At 37.2% G+C, this 25,922-nt stretch overlaps 1 protein-coding gene across 1 annotated transcript in view; it reads right to left on the minus strand.

The window, feature by feature from the left end:
• COL14A1 (collagen, type XIV, alpha 1) overlaps nucleotides 1-25,922 on the minus strand; it is a 114,330-nt gene that overhangs the window by 28,912 nt on the left and 59,496 nt on the right. The window contains exons 20-35 of the mRNA XM_010188114.1: nucleotides 25,272-25,394; nucleotides 23,707-23,856; nucleotides 22,935-23,051; nucleotides 20,963-21,109; nucleotides 18,629-18,703; nucleotides 17,128-17,267; nucleotides 15,599-15,722; nucleotides 14,422-14,565; nucleotides 12,290-12,454; nucleotides 10,760-10,798; nucleotides 10,410-10,548; nucleotides 8,188-8,330; nucleotides 7,139-7,248; nucleotides 5,309-5,467; nucleotides 1,006-1,083; nucleotides 647-733 (exon numbers count right to left, since the gene is read on the minus strand). Coding sequence (XP_010186416.1) covers nucleotides 647-733; nucleotides 1,006-1,083; nucleotides 5,309-5,467; nucleotides 7,139-7,248; nucleotides 8,188-8,330; nucleotides 10,410-10,548; nucleotides 10,760-10,798; nucleotides 12,290-12,454; nucleotides 14,422-14,565; nucleotides 15,599-15,722; nucleotides 17,128-17,267; nucleotides 18,629-18,703; nucleotides 20,963-21,109; nucleotides 22,935-23,051; nucleotides 23,707-23,856; nucleotides 25,272-25,394 — 1,940 coding nt within the window. The remainder of the gene's footprint in view (nucleotides 1-646; nucleotides 734-1,005; nucleotides 1,084-5,308; nucleotides 5,468-7,138; nucleotides 7,249-8,187; nucleotides 8,331-10,409; nucleotides 10,549-10,759; nucleotides 10,799-12,289; nucleotides 12,455-14,421; nucleotides 14,566-15,598; nucleotides 15,723-17,127; nucleotides 17,268-18,628; nucleotides 18,704-20,962; nucleotides 21,110-22,934; nucleotides 23,052-23,706; nucleotides 23,857-25,271; nucleotides 25,395-25,922) is intronic.

Raw genomic sequence — 25,922 nt, forward strand, 5'->3', positions numbered from 1 at the left:
CTGTGTGAATTTCATCATTCACTGGCAAGACAGAAAAAGATTCAATTCAACTTCCACCAAAGCTCGTTCATTTCATCCTCTCTTCCCTTCACTGCTTTTGGGTAGCTCTCTGCCTCTAGGAACTCTCAGAAGAAACAGGACTTTTAGTTCTGCTTTCCAATAATTAAAGACACAGAAGTGTCTTCTTTCATCATTTACTACACAAGTGGCATATTGCCATACCCCCTATCTTTAATTCATAAGAACACTGAGCATTTCAGAAAGCTAAACTCCAACATTTAATACATGTGTGCTAGAGTAGACAGAAAACAGGTGATTAAAAATCTCAAAAGAAATGACACTAACTATGACATATCTACTAATGCTACAGAAAAGTAACAGGATTCAAGGTCTAAAGATTACCCTAACTGCTTCAGGTCCTGATTAAACCATTAAAAATCTGACTGACTGGGTGAGAAGATTTTTTGCAACATATTACTTAACATCTTTTTCATAAATGGAACATAATTTTATCTTTTTGCCAATACTTAAACCCCTAATTTAACTTTATTAGTTATACAATGGCAGTATAGTCACATGTCTTAGTATAAAAAGGGCCAGTGGACTATGTGGTACAGTTGACTATAAAACTGAATAAAAATCTTACCGGTGGTCCAGGAGGTCCAAGGGGACCCTTATTAGCTTCTGAACAGGAACATGAATGAGGAAGGGCAGGGCAATTTTCCTCATCTCTCTAAGGAAAGATCAAGATAGGAAGCGAATTACATCCAAAACTTAGATTCAGAAGTTAAGAATTTTATGAATCTAAGATACAGTACTGTGTGGATGCTTCAAAAGCACCTGCTAGATTTAGAAACATACATCACATTGACTTTCAATAGGACAAGTAATGCAAGCAGACTTGGGCTTTTTTGAAAACTCTTAACTGCCCATTTCCATTAAAACATTAGTCTCAAAGCAGAAAGTAAAAGGTAAATTCTGCAGTTACTGAAAGAGGTTTCTTACCAAGCCAGGGAGCTCACAGCACTTGTCCCGATTGGCCCATGAGGTAGCACAAACAATGTCAAACATCTGTAACTGCAACTGTTTCAAAACAAGGGTGAAGTACAAAATGACTGTTAGTCGAAAGGCTGGTGCAAACTGGAGCCATCAGCAAGAAAAGCTACCTTGATTCAAGCACTCAGACAGAGGAAAGGCTATTGACTGAGAGCAGCTAGCCACAAATATGCTAATTTAAACAGCAAAAGCCTTGTGTTTCAACCAACTTGTCCAAACGATCAGACATTACATGGATTAAGAAAGCTGTTGAAGGTTAAATGCTGCAGGCATTTGTTGGATTATCTCCATCTTCTTGATTAAATTCGTGATTTTGCCCAATGGTGCCTCCTGATACTTTTTTCTAGCAAAGGAGGCATCAAGAATCAGGTGAAAGAGAGCTCAGCTTCTCAAACTGAATAATTTCTCTTAAGTCACTGGTATGGTGCTCAGATTTTATCTGGGACAAGGTCTCCTGTAGCCTATTACTTACACTGGAGCTGAGCCACAAATAATATTTATCATCTTCTCCAGTTCTATTTTACATTAGAATATGCCCTTTCTTATCCATATTATCCCCAGGCAACGAAAGTTTAAAGATGGTGAAAAGCTTGCTCAACACATGACAACATTAGGCAGAAAATTCCCACCACAGGTCTGGGAAAATGGTTTGGACAAGAATTTAATCTACACTAGCACACACATTTGGTAAAAATAATGGCTGCTAGGTACTCAGACACAATACACTAAATAAGACTCAATGGCAAAACCAATTGTCTCCTTTACAGCCTTGAACTGAACAAAGGGGTCTCCAGCGATGAAGCTTTCCTCTGTTACTATTTGTATTCTTTTTCCATGCCTCATTTATGTGCATACTGAATAGAGGGGAATGGAACAGAACATCCCATTAAATTAACCCCACATGTTAAAAAATTTAAGGAAGAGAGATAGAACAGTTTGGGTTTGCTCCCATTTTTATTTTCAGTGGTATTATTTTAACACTAGAACAGAGAAGTGAATTTTAAGACTTTCCTAAAACTGCATTGCTTCTAAAGCTGTTAAAATGAACTACATATGTGCACCTTCGGTGTTGCATCTTCTTTTTTTTTGCTTATTTAAGTCAACTATTATATCTTAAGCAAAGGAGTACTTTCATATACATGGAAATTCTTCTTATCTGCCTGCAGATGACCTAGTTTGTAGATGTGCTGTACTACACATGCAGACACACGTGAGATGGTTCCATGCTAAACACCGTAGACACCTGAAGTGCAGCATAAAGGCAGCTTTTGGACCCTTGGTTTGGCTCCACAAGGGTCTACACTGAGTCCAACAAGTCTGCGACCCTGGCTATACCAAATGCAAGCTGGCTCCATGTGGAGCCACTTAGAGGTCTCTTTGCTACACATCCCAAAGCTACTAATTCAGGATAACGCATCCAGTCCATTCCAAGCTCTTCTGTTATCCTGAACAACAGAAGGTTGATGGTGACTACCATGACTACGCATTCGCCTTCTCTGGATTAGACAATCTAGAGATTCATAGCAATGAAGCATGTTGGTGTAAAATAAAGAGCAAATAGACATGCTCTGAATTGCTGTATTCACCATGCAAATGTTGAATGATTCAGTATTCTTACTGTAAAATAGTATGTGGGTTGGTCTGACTCAAGTTAAGCAACTAAACAAAGCTTTCTTTGCTACCATTAAAGATTTATCTATAATTCTCCGTACTGACAGTGATTTTGCTTTCTAAATATCCAGCCCTGCAAGCAGAACCATTAAGACGGAAAAGTCAGCCCATCCTCATCAGATGAGGCTACAGCTTTGCAAAGATTTCTTGAGAGCAGATCACACCACACATTACTTTTTTTAACAGTACACATACACAGAGGTAAACAAGTTAAATTTAAAAGAAAGAGGAAACATCAACAAAGAGGTTAGTGAATTGTAAATAAACAGCATTGTAAATTGTAAATAAATGTTGTTTTAAAGCTGGACTTTTCATTAAATCCACTGAAGGAATAGAGAACATCGCCAGTGAAGGAATAAGGAAGTTTACTGTTACAGTCGGGTTTCACTGCTCTAGCTGGCTGGAAGGTCTGATCCAGAGACCCAGATGGTAAGGGATGTTAAAAGGGCAAGGCACCTTTATCCTCTCTATTTCTGCCCATTCATTGAACTGTTGCACACCATATGCATTAATGAGAAAAAATTCTAATACAATCATATTCCCTCAAAATTGAAACATTTTGCAAAATGCTGGCGATATACTGGATTCATTTATGAAAAAAAATCACACTAAAAACATTCTGACAATGTTAAACTGTTTCATGTGAATACAGTCAGAACAAAATATCCACAATTTTATTCCAAAATAACTGGCTGCCTGGTTTTATTTTATATAATAAGCATCTCTAAAAGTCAGATTAAAGCATTTCATAAAAATACAGCTAGCGAAAAAAGAACTTGTATGAACCGTCAACAAACTCTAATTTTCATATTGATTAAAACCATTTTCAAAATGTTTTAGAAAAAGGCATTTTTGTTGTACACATGCCTTCATGAACCTGTGAAGATACTGGAATGGAATTTAAGAAAAAAAGGAATGGAATAAATCCCCATATTCTATTTCCAATGGTGGCACAAGTGGTATTGAATGAAGTACAAGGGTGTAACTCATACTTCTACCTTACAGTCTATGAGATTCCAATGACTTAACAACCAGTATTTCCATTTCATTCACTTGTCCAGGCTTTCCTACAATCTATATAAATATTTAGCACTCACAAAATTGTATGGCAAGGAGCTGCACTGATTTACTACCTGTTGAGAGAAGAACCTCTGTCCTGCCTCCTCCGAGCTTCCTTTGATGTCTTCTAATTTTTGGACTAGAGGAAACCAACTCATTCATGCCTTAAATGTGGCTATTCACATAAATTCCGTTGAATATGAATAAAATGTGCAGAACGGGGCCTTTAAATAATGGTATTCGGATGCTTTTTAGACCTGCTTTTAATTTGGTGTATGTGGTAATACTTGAAGGCAGCTAAGGAGTACTACGGAGTAAAGACTTTTCATCTTCAGCTACGCATTTGCAGTCTTACATCAGTTTTACAGTTCATGTGAACAAAACCAAATTTTTCAGTGAGTGGGCAGTCTGACTTATCTTTTATAGATTCCCTGGTTCTAACAAAAGACACCATTTCTTTCCACTTCTTTACAAAGCCTTCTCTAATGCTGAGATTTCCTAAGTTTGCCTTTTTCTGTTTCTATTGGAATGTGACTACAAAGGTTTCTCTGTGTAATTGTCTTTATAGGCTTCATATAATTATTACCCGTAAGTCTGAGGCCTAAAGGCCCTTTTTTCTACACAGAGATGTATTCTGAGGGCTTATTTTTTACTAAACAAGCATATTTCCGCATAGTAGCAAGTAGATATAATTTTTGAAACCTCATTCCTATTCAAATCAAGCCTTGAGTTCAAGGCTTATATTCTCTGCTAACTTCATTCTAGGGTCAAGAAAGTCCAAAGAAAATTAGCACATAGTACTGCATGGCAAAGAAACCTTCCTAAGATCATCGCCAGACTGTCAATTCTTCTTCAGCAACTAAATCTACTTGAAAAACCCAAACAAACCTTCTTAATGACATGTGAAGCAAAATGGAAAGACTTTCATAAGCTGCCGTGCAAACAGAAATATCAATTACTGCTCCTAGAAGAATAATTTCAGAGGAATGAGAGAGTACTTAATCTTGGGGAGGATCTTTCACATTTAAAATATTTTATATTATAAAAGAACCAGATATACTAAGACAGGGGCTTTAGGAGGTCATCTGTGTCAAACAGTTCAAGTATTTAATGAACAGACAGGGAGCTTGGGTGCAAACAGAGAGTAAAGTCATGGGGAATAATTCTGACTCAAAACTAAGTTTAAATTATTCCAGGCAAAGGAGCTATACATTGTGTTACTCTACATAATGAAGTTTGGAACACAAGTCCTATCTAAGTGTATAGACTGTGTTCATATGTGTTAAAGAATAATATTTGAACAAGGATGATCTAGTGATTTTGTTTACTAAAATAATAACAAAAAAGATTTTGCTCAAGTTAACAACTACTGCAGGCTTTTGCAGAATTTCTGAAATGCTGAAATTTTACTGTTTAAAATATGAGTTCACTCTGCTTCAACTTAAAACAAACTGCAAAGATCCCAAACACTTGTTTTTAAGATGTTTTAAAAGGTTTAAAGAATTGTTCTTGTTCTACTTACTGGTGCAGAGTTGTCTCTTGGTCCTCTGGATCTGACCATCCTCCCCAGCACTTCTATGCCATCAGAACTGATATTCCCTGCTGCGTTAATGGTCTTCTCACTCACTTGCTGGCAGTCAATAATTATTTTGGCTGTAGTCTTGCTGATAACAACATGCAACTAAGCAAAAGAAAAGATGATTTAACATATAAAGGAGCACATAGCATATACTAATTTCCTGGGAAAAGGAGGACATTTTTTGAAATGAGATCCTAACTCCATGTTTGTCAATGAATCTCAGAGAATAATCCATAGCAAATAACCTAGATGACCTCTAGAGGTCCCTTCCAACCTGAATTATTCTATTTTTCTAATCTGGTTAATAAATTCAGCTTATTCTTCTGCTTATGGAATATCTGCATACAAACTGGCACCTTACATAATTTATTCAGTAAGAAAATAATTTATCCCTGACAAAAGATCTACACAATGCTCGTATACCACCCAGATCCCAAAGAAACTTTGATTTATGTGGCAGTAATAATTCCTGGGCCTTGTATATAGCACTAGATTTCACCAATACATCCTTTATAGCCACTTGCAAAAGCCAAGAATAAGCAGTAAAATTTAGCCTGTAAATTATACATCAACCACACAGCAAAACCTTTCATAGTGATGTTTTTACACTGAAAAAATGTGAATCACATCAAATGCAGTAGAGAAAAGCAGAGTACAGCAATGAAGTACTCCCTTCTGCCTTGACTCACTCCCTGTTGTCCATTGCTGCTGCAGCAAAGACATTGCCAGCAGAGAGGACAATCCTAGCCACAACTGTCCTGCCATGAGCAAACTCTCAGTTAAGCAAAGGAAGGAACAATTTTCTGGGGGACGAAAACCAGATCAAGAGCTGGTAGAAATGCAGTATCTGCTCTGTACCAGTATACTATGTGGAGATCAGAGCCCAAGGTGTAGGAAAGATCATCAGGAGGAAGCCCTGTAACTGCTTTGCTATGGGCTCAGCTTGAACTAAGTAACTGAAAAATTGCTACGAATTTGGTCTCCAGTGCCTTTCAAACACATGTATAGTGCAGATCATAATTCAAAATGCAGAAAAATGCTTAAGAGAATTTTCTAAGGCCTAATATATTCCTCCAAACCACAACTTAAAAGAGTCAGAATTAGGCCCCAGCTCTGACCTACCTTCCCTTTCTTGCTCCATCGATTGAAGAGGAAGTACAGAAAAATTAAGCTCTGTAAATACTATCCCTCAATCCACAGTCTCCTTTTTTTTTAGTTTAGGAAAGACACAAACATCAGGAATAAAAGTGAACAACAAAAGCACCTTCCACAACAAATATGTGCTACAGTCCCAGCACTACTTTATCTGCTTCGGAAAGAATATTACAAGCTCTCTAACGGCCAAGAAAAGTTCGCCATGGCATAGTACTTAAAATATGTTTAAAAATAACAACTCTGGTCAAAGGAAGGATTTTTTTTTTTCTGGACTTTTTCTTTTCATTTTGAGTGACATTTCCAATCCAAACCTTAAAATGAAAAGCCAATTTATTTTTAAATTACTTTTCAAGGCAAGTATTTTTAATCGACTCTAAAATACAGGCACAAAGCATGAGATGAAAATTGATCACATCAGCTTCATCATAAAAACTATGACTTGTTTAACATTAATACAATATTGCAAAGAGACTTAGGACAGTTTGGTAGATGATTCTGAATAGGCAAAATACATTTATTTTGGCAGTGGTTGGCCACATGAAAGAAGATTTCAAAACACGAAAAACTCCCAAACCTTTATCCAGAACACTGGTTTTTTTCCCTATTACCATTACTAACCTTATGAAAACTCCCATAAAATATCTTCCTTATTTCAGGACCTTCAAACGTCACAGTTTGAAAATCTCCCTTGTAATCGTAGTTAAAGAAAGTCAGAGTTTTACCACCATCTGTGTGAGAATAAAAATAAGGGCTCTGTGTTAGAGCAAGAAAAGGCCTGATACATTATTTGAAAGGGTCAATATTATGTTTAACAAAGACAACCAAGGATGTCAGATCAAATTTTAGTAGAACATCTCCATACATGATATACTGACAAGGCATCGCAGAGAAATGCTCTTTCCTGGTTTGACAGGAAGGATGGCCAGTAGCTGGGTGTCTGTCTCACCCACATCTACCTGATCCTACCCTGCCAACAGTTCTCTGTGGGACTTGAACTAGAAAAGGAGCCACAGAACCTCAAGCTAGCTAAATGCCTAATTCCCAGCTATTTCAAGGTGACAGATCTAAAAATTTATAGGAAAGACAGAAAGATAAGTAGCAACGTATCTCTTTTAAAATTGGCAGCTGTGAAGAACAGCTATCATTCTATCTACATCTTTTCAACAGTAAATATGGAAACCCTTTAAATTATAATCCCTGTTTTACAGTTGTGGAAGTCAAATCAAGTAGAAGCAAAGGGAGTCATCACAAGTTCATGTCTCTAGCTCGAAGTCTGTTATCCATCAGACTGCATTGCTTCTACATATACCGTACCGCCAGTACCACTGGCATATATCAAGATAGATACTATTACCACCAGATTCAGTGCAGTGGAAATTTTAAAAGCAAAGAAGTAGCTCCCTGACATTGGTTTACATCTAGTACAGCTCTTTAGAGTTCAGTATCATTGATCCCAGTGTATAGCAGCGTACTCAAAATTTGATTCTAACTCCAAATTAAACTTAGTTAAATTAAATCTAAAAACATCCATCAGAGACTATCACCTTCCAGGTTCAGGTAGTTGTTCTGGCAGCAGATTAAAATAGTAGCAATAGTAAATCTAGACACAGAATGAATCATTCACACAGTCAAAGAAAACCAACACTGATAAAATACAGAATACATACTATCTAAAATAACTCCAACCAGTGGCTCATATGCTTCATTTAAAATCTCCCAAAGAGCAAATGGCTCCTGAGGTGTGTCAGGGAGTATACGAAAGAGAAACGTAATGGTGTAATCAGAAGGCAGACCTTCAGGATGCAAATACCTGTAAGAGAAATAATGTCTTTTAAATTGAAACAAACATTAAATCTGGTGATTTACTCACCAGATGTTCACTTAACACGCTTTCTATTACTTTGTATATTTCTTTGGAAATCAAGACTGAGAAGCAATATGAATAAGTGTTTACAAAATCTACTTGACTTGATAATTATCAAAAGAATACTTATCAAGAAAGGAGAAGTTATCTTTTCCCTTGAAATCTACAAATATTCCCTTTTTTCAAAAAAAATTTGAACATCAAGTTGAAGGTATATTTAAAGACAAAATTAATTATATTAAAAGCTTCCAAAATAGTAGCCACTACAAGACCTTTGCTATTCTCTGGTTTAACAGACAATGAAAATCAAAGTTGCTTGGAAGACCAATCTCAATAGGCATGTCTTTGTCATTAAATCATGACTAATGGAGAGAAATTAGGAATGACAGAGACTGTTACAGGAAGTTTTATAAATCATATGTAGTTTATACATTTCAAAGCCAGTATGTAAGAAAGTGGAGTCAAAACAGATCACACATACAGAAATACAATCTGTTTTAGAATTTTTGCACAAGAGACAGGAAGTTTATGATATAAAAGAAGTATGTTCAAATTTAATTTAACCTTTTGTTGTCAAATCCCAAAGTGGGACATTTGGACAAGTGTCTGAAACAACTGACTGTATTTTGACAATGTTAATTAACCTGATTCCTTAAAATCATAGTAAAGGAATCTGAAAAAAAGCCTGAAGAGCTTATTTAATTAATTTCTTTTCCCCAAATATGATCTATTCCTCCTAAAGTGTTTCTGGCAAGTACAAGACATACAGATATGAATCATGTTGAAAAATGAGTTAAATGTTATATATAATCAATATATTCTACACAGCGGTCTGTGGATGATCAAACACAAAGTTGCACTGCACATTCCCATACAGAAAAGAGAGGGAACTCTTGTACAAGAACAAAGCCTTACAGTATGCCCATTATACAAAGCGCAAATGAAAGAAAATTCAATATGCAGGGTGAGGGAAACAGAAGGTTTGGTGATACAGAGTTCACAGAAGAGAATAGTATTAGTGACATTCAGTGCACAAATGAGATGACAAAAACAAGTGGTATTGTTCAGACATACCTCTAGATCATCAAGAGAAAGGTATTTTCTCAACCGTGAAAGGCAGTGAAAGTCTAACGAAGCAGTAAGAATAGGCTGGGGTAGCAGCTAGAGAAGAGCATATAAACGCAGCAGATTTGATTAGAAAGAAGCAGAAAGAGTAAAAGAAGTGAGAAGTGCTAATCCCTGGAAATTCCAGTTCATCAAGACTCAGAAGGAAACTACACATCGAGAATGTAAAACAGCTCCAAGAATTATAGCTCCAACCAGGAGACAACAGGATAATCACACAAAAAGACTAAGACAATATCTATTATAAACCTTAAAAGTAATTTCCCACTGTTTTTCATCCTTGTTTATCTCAGCTAAAGAATACTTTTTTGTAACATCTTCCCATGTTTAATCCAGCAGGGCCATTTTCTTTGGTGCCACTTAATACAAAGTGGGGGACCGAGCTGAGAGGAACCAAACACAACATATACACTGTTCATGGAAGAAATGGAGAATTTCCATCACTTCCTCTCTGAGGAATGACTGTAGAAGTTCAACAGGAGGTTTCTTCATTGCCTTCTTCATAACCCTCCACGGACATAGACCTTGTGATTAAACTATGTCCTGCCTCCCAGGAAGGTACTAGATCGTGTTCACACAGACTCATTTCAGCATCAGGAGATAATCTTCCTTTGTAATCAATGAATGGACTTAGACTGATGCAGAAAGTGACTGAGGACACCTAAAGCAGGTTCCCACTCAGATTTCAAAGACATTCTGCATTCCATAAGACTTCAACTCATTTTGAGTTGAATGAACCAAATTGAGCACTTAGGACACCAAACACTCTTCCTTTTCATTAGTATAATGTAGACATACACTAGCATCTCTGCTCTACTGATCTGAAAATACTGATCCCTGAACTGAATAGTTGCCTATTATCTTCATATGTTTGATGAATATTTATATGTTAATACATACTTGGTAGGCTGGGATACCAGGGCATCCTTATGCAGTCTGTAACATGGGTAAACATTAAATGTGCCAGGTTCCATTGAAACCCCTTCCACAGCTGAAAACTCCTTTTCAACCAAACCAAACATTTCCATCATTTTAAATCCTGGAAGGCATCAAAATATACATTATATAATTTAAATTAATACCACATTACAGGAAACAAAAAAAGGACAAAGCCAGTTGCATCAGTTTCATATCACCATCTGTTTAACAGCTGTTAACATAAAGGGAAATTTATTGCCTAATATTGTGAAAATCAGGTAATAAAAATGATCCCATAAATCAGGAAAAAAAAGAACACAAAAATACTGTACCTGCAAAATTGTTGCCATCTTTAACTACTAATGGGCAGGCTGGAAAAGAAGGAAAGATATATTTAAGGATACAAGAGATGTCCCACTAGATCAGAATAATGATCCACCCAGCCCAGTACTCCATCCCCAACAGCAGCAGAAGGAGATGCTCTTTAGGAAGGGCATGCAGAGATGTCCACTTTCTACTCCATTCAGTTGATCTTTCTCAGGATCCACAAGGGTTCTAGCAAATATGTGAAAGGGCACACCTCTGTGTTTTCCATATAATACCCTTTTATGGATCTGTTGTCCATGAATTTATCTGATTGTTCTGTGAACCTGCCTTCACAACCCCTTGTGCCAACAAATTCACTGCCTGCTGCATAAAAAAGTAAGTCCTATACTGGGTTTTAACCACGTGCTCCCTAGTTCTCCATTTGTGAGAGATCTCAAATTCCATCTCAAACTCCATCTCAAATTCAACTACTTTAGCTGGCATTCTTTGTACTTTTTCAAATTTCACACTAGCTTTCATGAGCAATGGAGACCAGAATTGCACATAGTCCTTAAGATGTGTGCACCCTTTTTAAGTAACTGTAAATCTGCTTTATATTTTAATTCTGGCAGGGAAGAAAGCACACTAATCCCTTCCAGGAAAAGAGCCCTGGGAAATCAGTAAGCCCAGATGCAGGGTGTCAAATATGGCATCCCAGGGTACTCATATTCAGAGTTCACTTTTGGAATACAAGCACAAGTGACCAATAAATGCTACTGTTGAGTATTCTCAATGTTCAAAGTTCTCCCTACCATTGAAAGTACAGTTTATGGTCAAAACTAAAAAACTGACGGGGTGCAAGCAACATACTTGTGTTGATCGGCTCTGATAACTCAGTCCTATGCACAAGGACTCCTTACAATCACAAATGATTCACATCAGCTACACAGTGCCTACTTCCTGGCTTATATATAAGGAAACATATTGAGGGCACATTCACAAGCATGTGAATTATTGACCTCTAACAGTAGAATGTCTTTCCCCTCATTTTCATAAAGAGACTAAAGTGTGGCATTTTCACAGATTTCAAAGAGTTTGGGCACGTCTTATGTGCTTCCTTAGGCTACAACTCTTCTGCTTTCTCTCATAATACAAACATTAATGATTAGCTCTCCATGAATAACTTAACCATGTGATTTGAGTAATAATGAATGTAACTATATTTTTACAGATGGTTAAAGTAGCCTAGAAAACAAAATATAATTAATTTTTAATGACTAAATTCTGAACCACTAATAATGTTACAAATCTGAAATAACTTTTTCATAACCAATAGGTGTATTCTGGACTTATAGCAAAAAACCATTAATTACTTTGAAGTCACAACACCTTAATTTTCTTAATCTTTTATGGAAATTAATGTTAGAGTTATATTACCTGCAGTAAATGATGTTAAAAAGTTCAAGAATATCTCTTAATAGAAAAATAATAGCTACAAACCCCCCAGTATTTAGCACTTAGTATTTTAGAAGCAAGTATAAGTCGAAATGGCTAACTTGCTGATGCAGTTTCACAAACAAAAGTGATCAGCTCATCTTCAATCTTTGTAAAGGCATCAAAGTCATCCACAAAGAAGACGTGTCTTTCACTGGGTTTGCTGCCTATATTAACTAACTCTGAATAGTCCGCATCAGCTACTCCAATAGCAAAAAAGCTGAAACCTGTAAAACAAAAAAGAACACTCTTGTGAGTCATTCATTTAGAGGGTGGAAATACAATACAAACACAACTGTATTTGCACTGGCTCCCTTCCTGATTAAATACAACGGTGCAAATTTTATTATTATCATATTACAAAAGAAAATTCATTCATGTAATCTAAAATAAAGGTAATATATTCTCTGTGAGATATTTCTTTTGGCTATTTATGCCTAATCAGTTGATTAAAGTTAATGCTTAACTGTTTTCTTGAAGACATACACGACTACTCAGTAGTTTAAAGTTTTAGCATACATTTAAATGCTTTTCTAATTTAATGCTATATTGTAATACACACAAAAATATTCATTTATCAAGTATATCATAAATACAAAAGCACAGAAATTAATTTCCTGTAGCTCATTTACAGATTTTGTTCTGTGCCATATAGTAATCAGAGTTTTCACTGAAATAAACACATTCTCATTTAATTAGCAACTTTACTGCACAGGTTGAATCTGTTCTATATATCCTGCATGAGTATGTTTGAAAATTTGAGTCTGGTTCAAAGATTTAAATGAACTGGAAATTGTATCCTATATGTTTGAGGAGCAGCAAACTAGTTAAAAAGTTTTCAATGTTTTCCTTTCCATAAAAGATAAAGAATAAACCTGTCTACAAAGGCTGAATATTGTTAATGGACATACTGTTCTTGCATGGCTCAGTCCCAAATTTTACTCCGCTCAAGCAATATTGTCTTTAACTTTGAATGAGGCCCAGGGGCATTCAACACCTCCTGCAGAGCTTTCAGTATAACAAAACTTTGACTTAATATATTATAACAATATCTTCATGTCTCCTCCAAGATCAGCACCTCTTTGTGCCAGTCGCTATCACAGATGCAAGCCAGTACCTGCTCCAACTTATCTGCAGCCTAAGCACACAGCACACACAAAAGGAAAGGAGAGAGGAAGTCATTTGTGCGAGGTGACACATCCCAGTGAGCAACTCAACTCTCAGCACACGACACCTCCTCTCTAAGTCATTGCCAGTCTAACGGTTAATAAAACAACTGCAAGACTTACCTGATAGTTGAGCATTTTTTGTTAAGCTTAGACACAGAGTCCAATTTAATTAATTTAATATGGGACTTTCTTGATCGTTACTTTAAACAAGTAATGCATGCTCTACTATTCTGAGATGTGATTTTATTTATGAAGGCACTATGCTCAGCATCTAGCAACACAAGCAGGCAGCCAAGTTCAATGATTGCATTGGGTTTCAGGAATCAGTAATATACACTGATAACTTCATAGCTGCCAAAGCCTAAAAGCAAATTAAAAAGTACAAATGCAATTTCTTCTTAGATCTCCTCGCATTAAAAGGATGATAGCTTTTTCTCTTCCATCCTTCAGTTTTGTTCCACGTGGCACACTGTGTCCTCTGAGTTTTGATACAAACCTCCCTATCAGACATTGCTACATCTAACCCAGTTCTTAGGCTTAGACTCACAACACTGTGTGACTGCTTAAAGCTCTAAAATTGGTGGTTTAAAAAAATTAATTAGTGTTACATGAGAGTAGATCAGAACCAGTAAAAGAACATATGTAAGAATTTTCAAAGAACCTCTTGTATAGAAAACAAACAGTTCAGTTTGCTGATAACCACAAGACTGCACTTCATATGTGACAGTCCAGATTCTCAGGATCAAGACCTCTAAATTCTTCTTCATGGAAACAATTTCATTGACTACTACATGATTCTAGCACTACTGCCAAAATGAAAAATAAAAGCATTAATCACAAAAAAGATACAGAATCTAACCATATCTTAGTGATATTCTGCTTTTCTCAGCATTTGCTGTTTGTTTTCTTCAGATTTGGAAATCTTCCTGGAGTAAAAGTCACCCTTACCTCATGCCCACGCTTACATAGTTAGAATTAAAGAGAAGAAGGAAAATGCAAATAGTTCTTAAAACTACAAATTTTACCATCTATTTGCATTTCTCTGGACACTTTGTTCACATCATCCTGTGATCGCCCATCAGTAATGACAACCAACACCTTTGGAATGCCCCTTCTCATGCCTGCCTCCCCAGTAAACAAGACTTCTCTTGCGTGTTTAATGGCTTTGCCTGAAACAGAAAAAATGGACAAATACTTTCATTGTGACATAAATCCAATTTCTATTGGCTTCTCATATGTTACACATCAATAAAAAAAGAGATCTGTTGGGTCCTGAGTAAATTAGTGCATTCTGTAGTTATTAAAATAGAGATTTAGAAAAGTTTAATTTTGACCCTAACCTTTGAAAATTTGATGGCTTCAGCCATTTTTCTCTTCAGTCCAGAAGGTAAAGTTCAGAAACATGACATGTGTGGGAAAGGGTATTCTGTGCAGGTTAGACATAACAAAATCCTCCCTTACTGGATTGTAGGGCACAGTCCAGGTAACAACTGAAAGTGCCATTACAGCATTTTTAAGTAAGTGGAAAACGTGTTATTTTGATACTACTGAGACTGGATGCAAAGCAACAGCTGCAAGAAATTTCTGTGCAGTCTGAGAATAGTAAAACATATGGTTTCCAACTAAAACAGATGTTAACCCTTTCAGCGCTCATCTTGAATTCCTTCACATCAGAGAGCTATCTTAAGGGATTAATTAAAAATGTAACTCCATTCAGTTAGCAGACATCCTCCCCCAGCCCAGTCTTAAACACATCACTGAGGCTTAACTGTCTTGGCTTATGACCAGACAGACCCTCCACTGTGACCACTGTTTTCTACAAGCTCTGCAAGCTCCCTCCCACCTTCTCTCCCCTCCCACTCTTCCACTTGTCAAGCTGCTTTCACATTACTGCCCATTCCACCTTCCACACTCCCCAAAGTCATTCATTTCTGTCCAGCTGCCTCTCTCCCTTCCTCCCTGCTCCTTGGCATCCCGGCTGGTCAGAGGGGTGAATATCCAGCAGTAGGGGGTAAAGGGTGTAAACTGCATCTTGGGAAGACTTTCTAACTTCAAAGCTGAACCATTCACCTCCAGTGAGGAGACAGCATGTGCTCACTGTTTTTGCACTGATACACTAAATCACTTAGCAAATAGGAAATACTCCACCAGAGTAGCAGGGAGAAAAACATGCATCATAATCATAATCACAACCTTCCTCACCTGTTCTTGTATTTCCTCCTTTGTAGGCTATTTGCTGAATAGCTTCAAGAAGTGTCTCTTTTGTTTTGTATGCATTCAATTTAAATTCTGTCCTGGGATCATCACTGAACTGAATTATTGCCACCTGCGCACACACAAGATGTGTTCATTACTAAAGCATCACCCAGTGTATAAGCAAAAAGTAAGTGAATCAACACATTTAAAACAAGGATTTATCTTGTAACTTTACTTCATCCTTAAATTGAAGCCAGATTGTTTTTTTCTCTTTAAGAAGCTTTCACTAAATAAAGTTTAATTTTACTTTCTGCAGCCTTGGCAACCACCTAACACTTTCTGGTTTCATTTTGGAGCAAACAGGATGAGAAAACTAATACCCACTTTGGCAAAAGCACTCTCAGTTGAACCCAAAAGCAAAATCCTAGTCACAGCTGCTCACACGAGTACAGTTACTCATACACAGAACTGCACGGACTTTATTCAGTCTCCACAAATTATTAGCTGCACAAAAGTAACTTAACTTAGGGAGCAATACTGAAGCAAATAATAGATGCAAGAACATATTCTGAAATATTGCCTCTACCAAATATAATGCTACGTATATAAATGGATATTAAGAAAACTTATTTCACTGAAAGGGTTGTCCAGCATTGGAACAGGCTGCAAGCGAAGTGGTTGAGTCACCATCCCTGGAGTTTTTAAAAGATATGTAGACATGGCACATAGGGACATGACTTAGTGGTGGACTTGGCAGTGTTAGGGTAATGGTTGGACTCAGTGATCTTAAAGGTCTTTTTCAACCTAAATTATTCTATGATTCATATCCTACAAGTGGAGTCCCTGATTTAAAAGGAGCTATTCACATGTTTAAGCTTAAGCTTGTGCCTAAGTTTCTGAAGCACGATGGACTATATACTGGGGAAACAGCTGTATAGCAAGAAACAGAGCATTCTGTTAGAAAAAAACTGAGTATTCTTCAGAGTTTGGGCAAGTTAAAAATAATTTTTAATGCTATATCAAACTGCATATTATACAGGTAACACTTGAAACATTAACATATTTGCCAATTTTTTTTTCTGGAGCAGATTCAAGCATCTCTCTAAATAAATACTTAAATACAACAATCACTGTAAATATTATATTTTACTTCAAGCACTATAGAATCTGCAGAGCATGTGATTTTAAACAAATGAACCTTTAATTTTTCAATGCCATTTTCAGCTTATTTAGAAACAAACACCACAGTGAGTACCAATACTAAAAATATTAACACAACTTGAACCTCATTAGAATGATTTAGAGAGGACTGAAATGATACTTAGCCTTCATGCTAGCAAAATTTGTATCATAATTTTACCATATGGTATGAATAAAAGAAGATAATGGGGAAAAAATGCTATCCTAAAGCAGTTTATCTTTTCAAAAGAATTGTGAAATTATGTCAATTATTTTTTGATTCATTTCACTTCCTGTGCTAGTCTAAAATACCCTGGCAAGTCCATGTACCCTTCTTCACTCTCCATGTTGATTACCTGCGTTCCATCAGGACCAATCTTATCCAAAGCTCCAACGGTGCTATAGAGAAAGCTAATTATTTTATTGAAATTCTCATCTCCAATACTCCATGACCCATCCACCAGGAATGCTAGGTCAGCTTTGGCTGCTTTGCACACTGAGAAAGAAAAGCAAGTATTTTAGAATAAAAAAGCCTCAACTCCTCATGAAATCTCATAAATCACTTAAGAAAATGCAACTGTCATGAAAAGGCCTTGTTTAGTGTTAGTTAATAACATTTTAGCAAATAAACCTGCTGGCATTGACTTCAGTGCAGGTGTAGAACCAGCTGAGCTCTGCAAGGGGTGAATGGTCTGCAGTGACAGACCCTATCACAGAATACACTTCAAATCCATGATGGTTCTTTAAAATCTGGCCAACCATTTTTATTTTTATTTAGGTTGTCAAGTAAAGTCACACACAAACTTACACAGTGCCAGACTCCTAGCATGACATAGTAAGCACAATGAGAGAATCTCAACTGTGGAGATTCCTAGTGGGAAACTAGTCCATTCAAAAGGTTACCCTACACTCTGTAGTGCCTAATGCTCACCCTCTTAACTGCACTATTTAGAAGCAATGCGGGTTTCTCCCATCTCAACTTATTCCAGCATGTTCTTACACAAAATGGCCTGCGGAGATGTAGATCTGCTCACACGAGTTGCTTACTCTTTCATAGGAACTGGGAACCTTCATCGCTCTACAGAATTCAAATCTACTGCTTGGGGTCAGAAACAGTCTCAAAGCAAGGTTATGCTTTTCAACATACTTCATCTTGAAGAAAAATGTTCATCTAAATCCAGAGAATGGGACAGGAAGATATGTACCTGTATTACTTGTTGGATTAAAAAATAACCTCTGCTGCTATGCAATTCTAAAACACATACAAAAGGGTTTTTTTCTGTACTTATAAATTAAATTCCCTATTACTACATGTAAGTTTGGTCCAACAACTTCAAGCTGATGGATTTGACCCTCAATCTCCAACAATAATGCTGCCCTCACAGAAACATTTATGAGACTCTGTACAAAACACGACATGTTCAAATGATAAACAGAAGGAAGTCTACATTTCATCATTCAAAACATTCATAATCATTCTATGATTTAAAAAGAGAAAAGACTGAACACAGCCAACACTTTTCTCATTACCTAAAGTAGACATATTTTAAAATATAATGCTGCTTTAGAAGTTTAATTACGCTACGATGTCTGCTTCAGTTGCAAAATATGTATGATTTAGTAGTTCTGGAAAAAGAAAAGCTCTCACATGTTAACCCTCCTTTCTGCAAATTTCAACAATACAATAATGATGTCAGAATTTTGGCTCATTAAATTTAAGCCAGCTGCCTTAACAGTGTCGCTGTAGCAAATGTATTTTCAAATCTGATCCCCACAGGTCTAAAAAACATCTCAGAAGCAGCTAAACATTGAATCAACGCCTCAAAACTATTATAAACCCACACATGCAGCACTTACCCTCTTTTGCAGGAGGGATTGTAGGTGGTGGAGGTGGTGTTGAAGGTGTTGTTGGCGGTTGAGTTGGAAATGGTACTGGAGAATAAAAGGGAGGAATATTAAAAAATGCTTAAAAGCCCAATATATTTTATCTACATTAAACACAGCATTTTCTATTTATTCCCACACTTAAAATTCATTATCTGTAATCAACTAGTTATGCAATTGGAGAGAAATGCATGTGAACGTGTGCGTGTAATGTCCTTCTCTACTGGCCACCTGGAAAAGGACAGTACTGTTACAGAGCGATTAATGGCTGCATTTCAGTGTGAATGATACAATGATACAACTGAGCTACTACTGGAACTGCCTCTTTTTGGGTTTCCCTAGGGTAGCAGTCCATGTGGCAGCCCTATTCTTGACCTAGCATCCACAATTGATTTTGTAAAAGGTCAGTGCCCTTTTCCTTTCTGACCACATCCAGTCCTTAGTCACAGACAGTAGGTCTCTACCTACCCTAGAAGGAAGAAGACATTAGTCCTGCACTCCAAGATACAGAGACAGTGCAAAAGCAACCTAGTGCCTACACTCACAGCAGGTCACAGCCTGCCCTGATCAAGATTTTCCTGAATTTGGTGGAAGACTTTGTGAAGCTTCCAGCTAGAAATGCAGTTCCAACCACAACTCTACAGGACTGGGGCTCTGTTGCCTGCAGCAACTCCTGCTAAGGTTACTATATAGAGTTGCTGAAAACTGCCTCATCGTTCTCCTGAAAATAAGCTTTGGAACAACAACCTTCCAAAAACCTGGCTGAATACATGATCACTGATTGACAGTTTTGCTGAATGCAAGAGCTCTATTTAGTGCCGTCCAATATCGTTTTGGCTGAATTCTCAGATATAACGTGCACACATTTTGATTGTCACAACTGTATCTGAGGAAAAGCTTCTGCTTTTGTTGAAGTTTCCAATTTTCAATGCAATTAGCCTAAGAAGCTACAGGTGACAATACACCATTCCTTCAAGAAAAACTATACTTTTTATTTGCTGTAATAGATGTTACCTTTACAGGTAATGGAGAGAGTTAGATACAACAGCTTCAGAAAAGGCACCTATCTTTGATAAAGATCGAGGCAAATAGGATTCATTGCAAGCCTCGTGTCCACATCCAAGCTGACTCCCACTGCAACTGATGTGAGTTTTCCCATCAGCTTCAACAAGAGAAAGGGCCAAGACTCTGAAACACCTACAAGAAACTCATGTTCAGGACTTCCATTGGCACAGACAGACCAGGACCAGACCCATTTAGAAAGGGTGACAACTGCAGTAAGGTGACTTGAACGGCTGCTGACTAAGCACCAGAGAGGTACAGGTCACTCTGAAGGGTGTTTTCTTCTGAGGTGATACGATAATTTGTCTGCATCACAAACCATCTTTCTCAAACGAACATGTAGGCCAAGGTCTCCTAACACCATAAACTGCAGAGCGCACAAAATGCATTCCTCCAAAAAGCAGCAGAAGCTCAGCTTGTTCCTCACTGCTCTGAGAATGAACCCAGAATAACTGAGAAGTGGGGTCATGCACCTGTACAAGTTTGTCCTGTTGAAACTGTAAGCGTGGGAGAGTTCACTTGAAGAGGAAAATTACAAACATTATCTACCCTGAGAGAATGGTAACAGCATTGTGGTGTATAGTAATATAGCAGAAGAAGGGTATCACTGAGATCAAAAATGGGCTTGAAGGAAGAAAGATAATGTTAAAATATTCACTCTGTTCATCCTGCATTTTGTTTTGCAGCATTTTGAACTTAGAGCACTATCTTGCCTTCATAAATAGCTGTGAGGGGGGTTTTTTGCCTATCTTTTGCTTGTGATTGAGAGTAACAATTAAAAGGTTGGTTGGTTGCTTTGTTTCAAAGTACACACGTTTGATTGGGTATCAAGGCCCCACTTAACTGTAAAATACTCAGACACTGGTGAAATTTTATTAAATAACAAGAGCTACAGATACAAACCTTTCTCTGTTCCTTTATTTACTTCATTTTTCTGTACTTTCCTTTTCTCACAGATTTTCAGAGTATCCCTAGTGGGACTTTTTATGAAGAAAGCTAAACCATTCTCCCCGTTTCATTCTCGTTAAAAAGGCCAATATGGTTGGTGAATGTGACTTTACAAATAATACACAGCAGAGGGGTAAGAATCCTACACTCCTGTGGAGGAGTCAGAATGTGGCCGAAAAATTTAAAACTCAGCTAAAGGAAACTGCGTAGGAACAGCATCTCTGTGGGCAAAGGGCAAAACACGAGAAGCAATCAAGCATTATCACTGCTGGCTGAACTTGGGTCTATTTTACTCACATGTTGTCTCCATGATGCTTACAGCAGGGCCCTCTATCTCCTGAAGCTGTGCATGAACACTGATTTTATATTCAGTTCCAGGCATCAGCTCAAAGAAACAATGCCTAGGCGTTCCTCCACCAAGATTTACTTCTCGCTTTTTCCCATCTGGAGTGATAAAAGAAAACATTAAAACATTTCTTTACTGTTCTATTGAATAATGTAATTTAAGTCTGAAATAAGAAGGGGATGTGACAGCAGATGAGGGGCAAGTGGTTGATATAAATTAATAAACTACATGCTGCCTTATTTCTGGAAATTCACCCTGTGCAGAGGTCTCTGTAGCATTTCATCCTTCATATTAAGTAGGAGCTGAGGAATGTGTCAGACATCCGCAGGAAAAATACGAGTTTCACCTCATGCATTGAAGTTAATAAAAATCACTAACACTGTCATCAACGGGCTTTGGATGTGGTCCTAAATTATCAGAGTCTAATGAGGAATTGTTGCAATATGTAATTCTATGGCATCCTTTGTTTATGCCTCTGGTTCTCAGTCTGTAACGTGCTCAGTAATTGCAAGAGAGACTGAACTAGATATTGTGCTCCAACTTCCACTAGTAACCACTTAACAAGTTGGTTAAAGAATAGTATTTACAAGGTTCCAAAATTAATTCTGCTCTATTCTGAATTGGAAAGCATGTTGATGATGTAAAAAGCCCAGGTACTGGAAACAGCATAAGCCATATTTTAATAATAAGAAGAAAACTTCCAGCATAATTCATAATCTGTAGCAGAAAGAAGTGAAATACAAGCAACTGATCTCACAATATACAGAGTATATACAAAAAAATGCCAAACAGTCATTCACTGCCAAGGAAAAAACATGTGATGCTTACCAGCAGGTGTTACATTAATATGAAAGTAACTGATCACTGCCTGAACGAGACACACACCCAATCTGACAATCAAAACTTTTCATGATAGATGTTGATAAGAAGCAATTGTTCACACTTCAGCTGGTTCTGCTCACATTTAGGCTCTTTTGGCTCAGTTAAAACAGTTCTAGCAGTTCTATATGATGAAAGCAGAATGTTGGCTAGCTCCCTGATGAGAAGGAAATCTGTACTGTACTGTGCCAGCCAAGATGTCTGTTTTCCCAACAGCTTGTCTGTATTCCAGGCCTTCAAATAAACTGTATCACCATCCATTTGCCTTTCCATAGAAAGGTCATTATTTTTTTGCAAATAAATTAGTATTATTTTTCATTATATCTTTGATAGTTCCCAACAAATGTTATTAACTGCACTTCTCACAAGTTATCCAAGCTTTTTATTTGTCACCATTCAAAAGACCACTGGTGTCTACTGGTGATAAGAGGGTTAGTCTGCAAAAATAGTGACTTCTCCTTAACCTCTTCTGGCTACACCTGAGAATCAGTGAGGCAGAAGAGGCGGTAATTCACCTTCTACACAGTCAGTGCTAAAAGCATCAAGACACCATGTATTGCCACATAAAAATACCTCATGTTTATCCAGAGGAGTAACATCACTACAAGGTATAATTAATGATCAACGGAATAAGAACAGAAAAAACTGGATGCTGCTCTGACTCTGTGAACATGGTCTGGATTCAATCAGGGCTTTCCCTCCCCTTCTGCCCTCCTCTCATGCCCATCCTAATCCTACTGAGCTATCGCCGATGGTTTATTTAGTCTTAGAGGTATTCAGTTCATCCTTCTGATGAACTTCATCTTCTACCGATACATAAAACTCCCTCCCATAAAAAAGACAAGTTATCAATATCTGCTTGATGTAAAAGGACAGAAATGGTAATTCTACTCCTGAAACTTTCAATGTGTATGCCACTCTCTTCTGTCCATCATTTCCACTATTTCAGGAGCCAGTCTACAGCTCTGCCTGCATACAATGTCTTACGCAATTCAGTTCTCTGGGTTAGGCTGTAGTTGCATATCGAATGATGTAGTAACTTACCCACAAGCGATTCTATAACTACCCTGTACGCAGTAGCATGTCTGTGAAGCTGCCACTGAGCACAGAGGCTCGTCATGCGGACTTGATAGGAATCCAAATTTGTCACACCCAGGTATACTGAAAAATTAAACATAAAATAATTAGATTTGCTCCTCTAATAAGATACACAAGAAAAAATGACAGAAGATTTACAATGAAACACTTCATTTTTAACAAATAATTTCAAAAGCTGATAAAAAAAGTGATGTCAAGAAAATTCAAAACAGGAAGAAAAAAAAAAAGCTAATCTTTAGACCAAAAGTTTGTAACTTAAGTAAATTTAATTAAGAACAAATATTGAACACTGTTAAAAATTCAGTTACTAAAAATAAGCATAAAAATACAATTATAATGGCAATATTTCTGCCCAAATCTGATTTTAAATTTAGTTTAGATATATAAAAACTAAATCAGATTATATTTACATGGAGCTAGGAAAAACAAAAGACTAAATAGACTTTCCATTAAGGAGATTTATAACTACTGCAGCGCAAATATATTTGGCTGATAAATATAACATCTGCTTTATGACTCCTCTCTTGCTAACATCCAGAAAATTATTTTAAAGCCCAATATAGTGTGATTAAAAAAAAGAGACTTTCATTTCAGGAAAACAATTTGCACACATCTGAGAAAGTCTTCCACATAAAAGTCTATTCAGGGAGCTGCACAAAGCCATAGTTACAGTGAAAATCAGCCTGTGGAGATCTGAACAGCATGAAATCATTCTTACAGGTTTTGGCTACGCCTGTTAGGGCATCACTGAAGCCTGTTGAGTATGAAGCAAATACTTTAACACTGTACTCCGTTCCACTGAAGAGGTTTAGAATGAGAATGTTATTAATATCATCCCCTACAAAGGTCTCCAATGCAGGACCAGGAACTGCAAAAAACCAAGTAAGTTAAAGAGTCATTTGCTCATCCATTAAATTAGCAGATAGTTAAAACAAATCTTAAGAAACATCCAAAATTACATGTGCTCCTAAAGGTACTGTTAGGTTTTTCTCCTTTTTTTTTTAACCAAACACAAAACAACGACACTCTGCTCAGTCCTTGCATGGATAGAAGCCACAGCACAGTTGGGAAATTCAGCAGTGGGATTCATTAGGGCAGGGCTAGACACTGGCATCTGTTAAGACCCTTTTGTTCTGCTTCAGTGACTTACTACTGCCCTAAATAGGCAGCCAAAGATCTCCTCAGTTTGGTGGTGTGCCAGGACCAACGGGGGGGACAGCAGATGCCAGCCAGCAATACAGTCCCTAAGAGGTTCTTATACAACAGCATCATTTAGCACTGTGCAAAAATGATAATGAAAATAGAAAAGAATAAAACTCTCCCAAATCAGAACTGCAAACAGCTCCTTTGTCACGTCTCTCGGTTGTTCAGGATACACTTCCGAAACCAGACAACAGTATTTCTTGGATAGCATTTTCGTCCCATAGTGGTCACACATTTGTGTTTTGCTCTCAGTACTGGACTGCTTTTCTAACAAAATCTGAGGGAGTCTGGGTGCCTGGTCTAGCTGCAGTGTGGAGGTGGGTAAAGGATGCAGCACAGCCCAAAAGGGCAATGAATTAAATGGCAAGTAATTGGGAGATGTAGAGTGGGAGTGAAAGTCAAGGAAACTAAAGCTTTGTTTGCATTGTGAGGGGAAGGAAGTTGAAGGATAGGAGAACACAGGAGAGGAACAGGAAGGGAGCAAAGGTAGTCTCTGAAATAAATAGAAGGAACCATGGCAAAAATGACATAAAAGGACAAACTGAAAGAGTGGGTTCGATCAGCCTTAAGAGGATAAGTCTATGTAGAAACTTACTGCTGCCTAAAGCTACCTAATGGGAAGGGGTAGAGATGGTGGAGGCAGAACCTCTTCTGAGGTAAACAGAAAAATGGTAAGAGACGACAGATAAAACTTGCAACATGGGAAATTCTGATGAGATATTAGGATAAACAATTTCACAGTGAGGGTAGTCAAAAACTGGAACAGACGCTTAGAGAAGTTTTGAAATCTCCATCCTTGGAGATATGACAAACTCGACTAGACAAGTCCAGCAAAATCTGTTCCAAGCTGGCCCTGTTTTGATCGGGAAGTTGGACCAGAATCTCCAGAGATCACTTCCAACCTGCACCATTTTGTGACTATAAAACTTCCTTATTCAAAATCTGAGACACCTAAGCTAATAGCACTTTCAAGGCTGTAACTGCAACTGTTAGATCTAAGTACAAAATTCTGCAGAAGACGATGTCAAGAGATTGTACAGTCAAAAACAACAATAAAAAAAAATCAGTTTAAAAACTCACTGTTGACAGGTTTGTAGACAATTCTGTAACCCATTGTGGGTGACGGTGGGGCATCCCAACTGATGCGTAACCTGTTGTACCATTCATCTGAGACACGTAAATTTCTAGGAGCAGACAGGGGTACTAAAAGGAAACCAAACTGATTACAAGATTATCTCATACAGGCATGTGCATAAAATTCAAGGTATGTACATGAAACAGCGCGATAGTCGGTACTCCCACATTTACAGGTAAAACTGACAGGATGAAAGCCTTCAATCAAATTAATTCGTGTCATTACATGAGTGGATTAATGTTGATAATGAAGAAAATTCAGAGATAATTATCTTTGATTTATATAGTGTCTTTCAATTCATGTGCACTAAATTTTTTAATGTATAATCATGCTCTTGTGAACACTTGGCACTTTCAAATGGAATCAAAGGAATGATTTACAAGTTATTTAAGTGTCTGCACAAATAGCACTTCAATTTAGGCAGAAATTATGTAAATTAGGAGAATAATTCAATAAAATCATACTATCATGACTAGCAGTGCACAATGAGATGATTTTTTGCCAACACACAGTAGAGAGGGAACTTAAGCTACAGCTGAGTAATCTTTTGGTACTTGGTCAGAACTCTAGAGATAATGCAATCACTCTTATAAAAG

This window comes from Mesitornis unicolor, unplaced genomic scaffold (genome assembly GCF_000695765.1).
Source record: "Mesitornis unicolor isolate BGI_N332 unplaced genomic scaffold, ASM69576v1 scaffold767, whole genome shotgun sequence".
Taxonomy (NCBI): Eukaryota; Metazoa; Chordata; class Aves; order Mesitornithiformes; family Mesitornithidae; genus Mesitornis; species Mesitornis unicolor.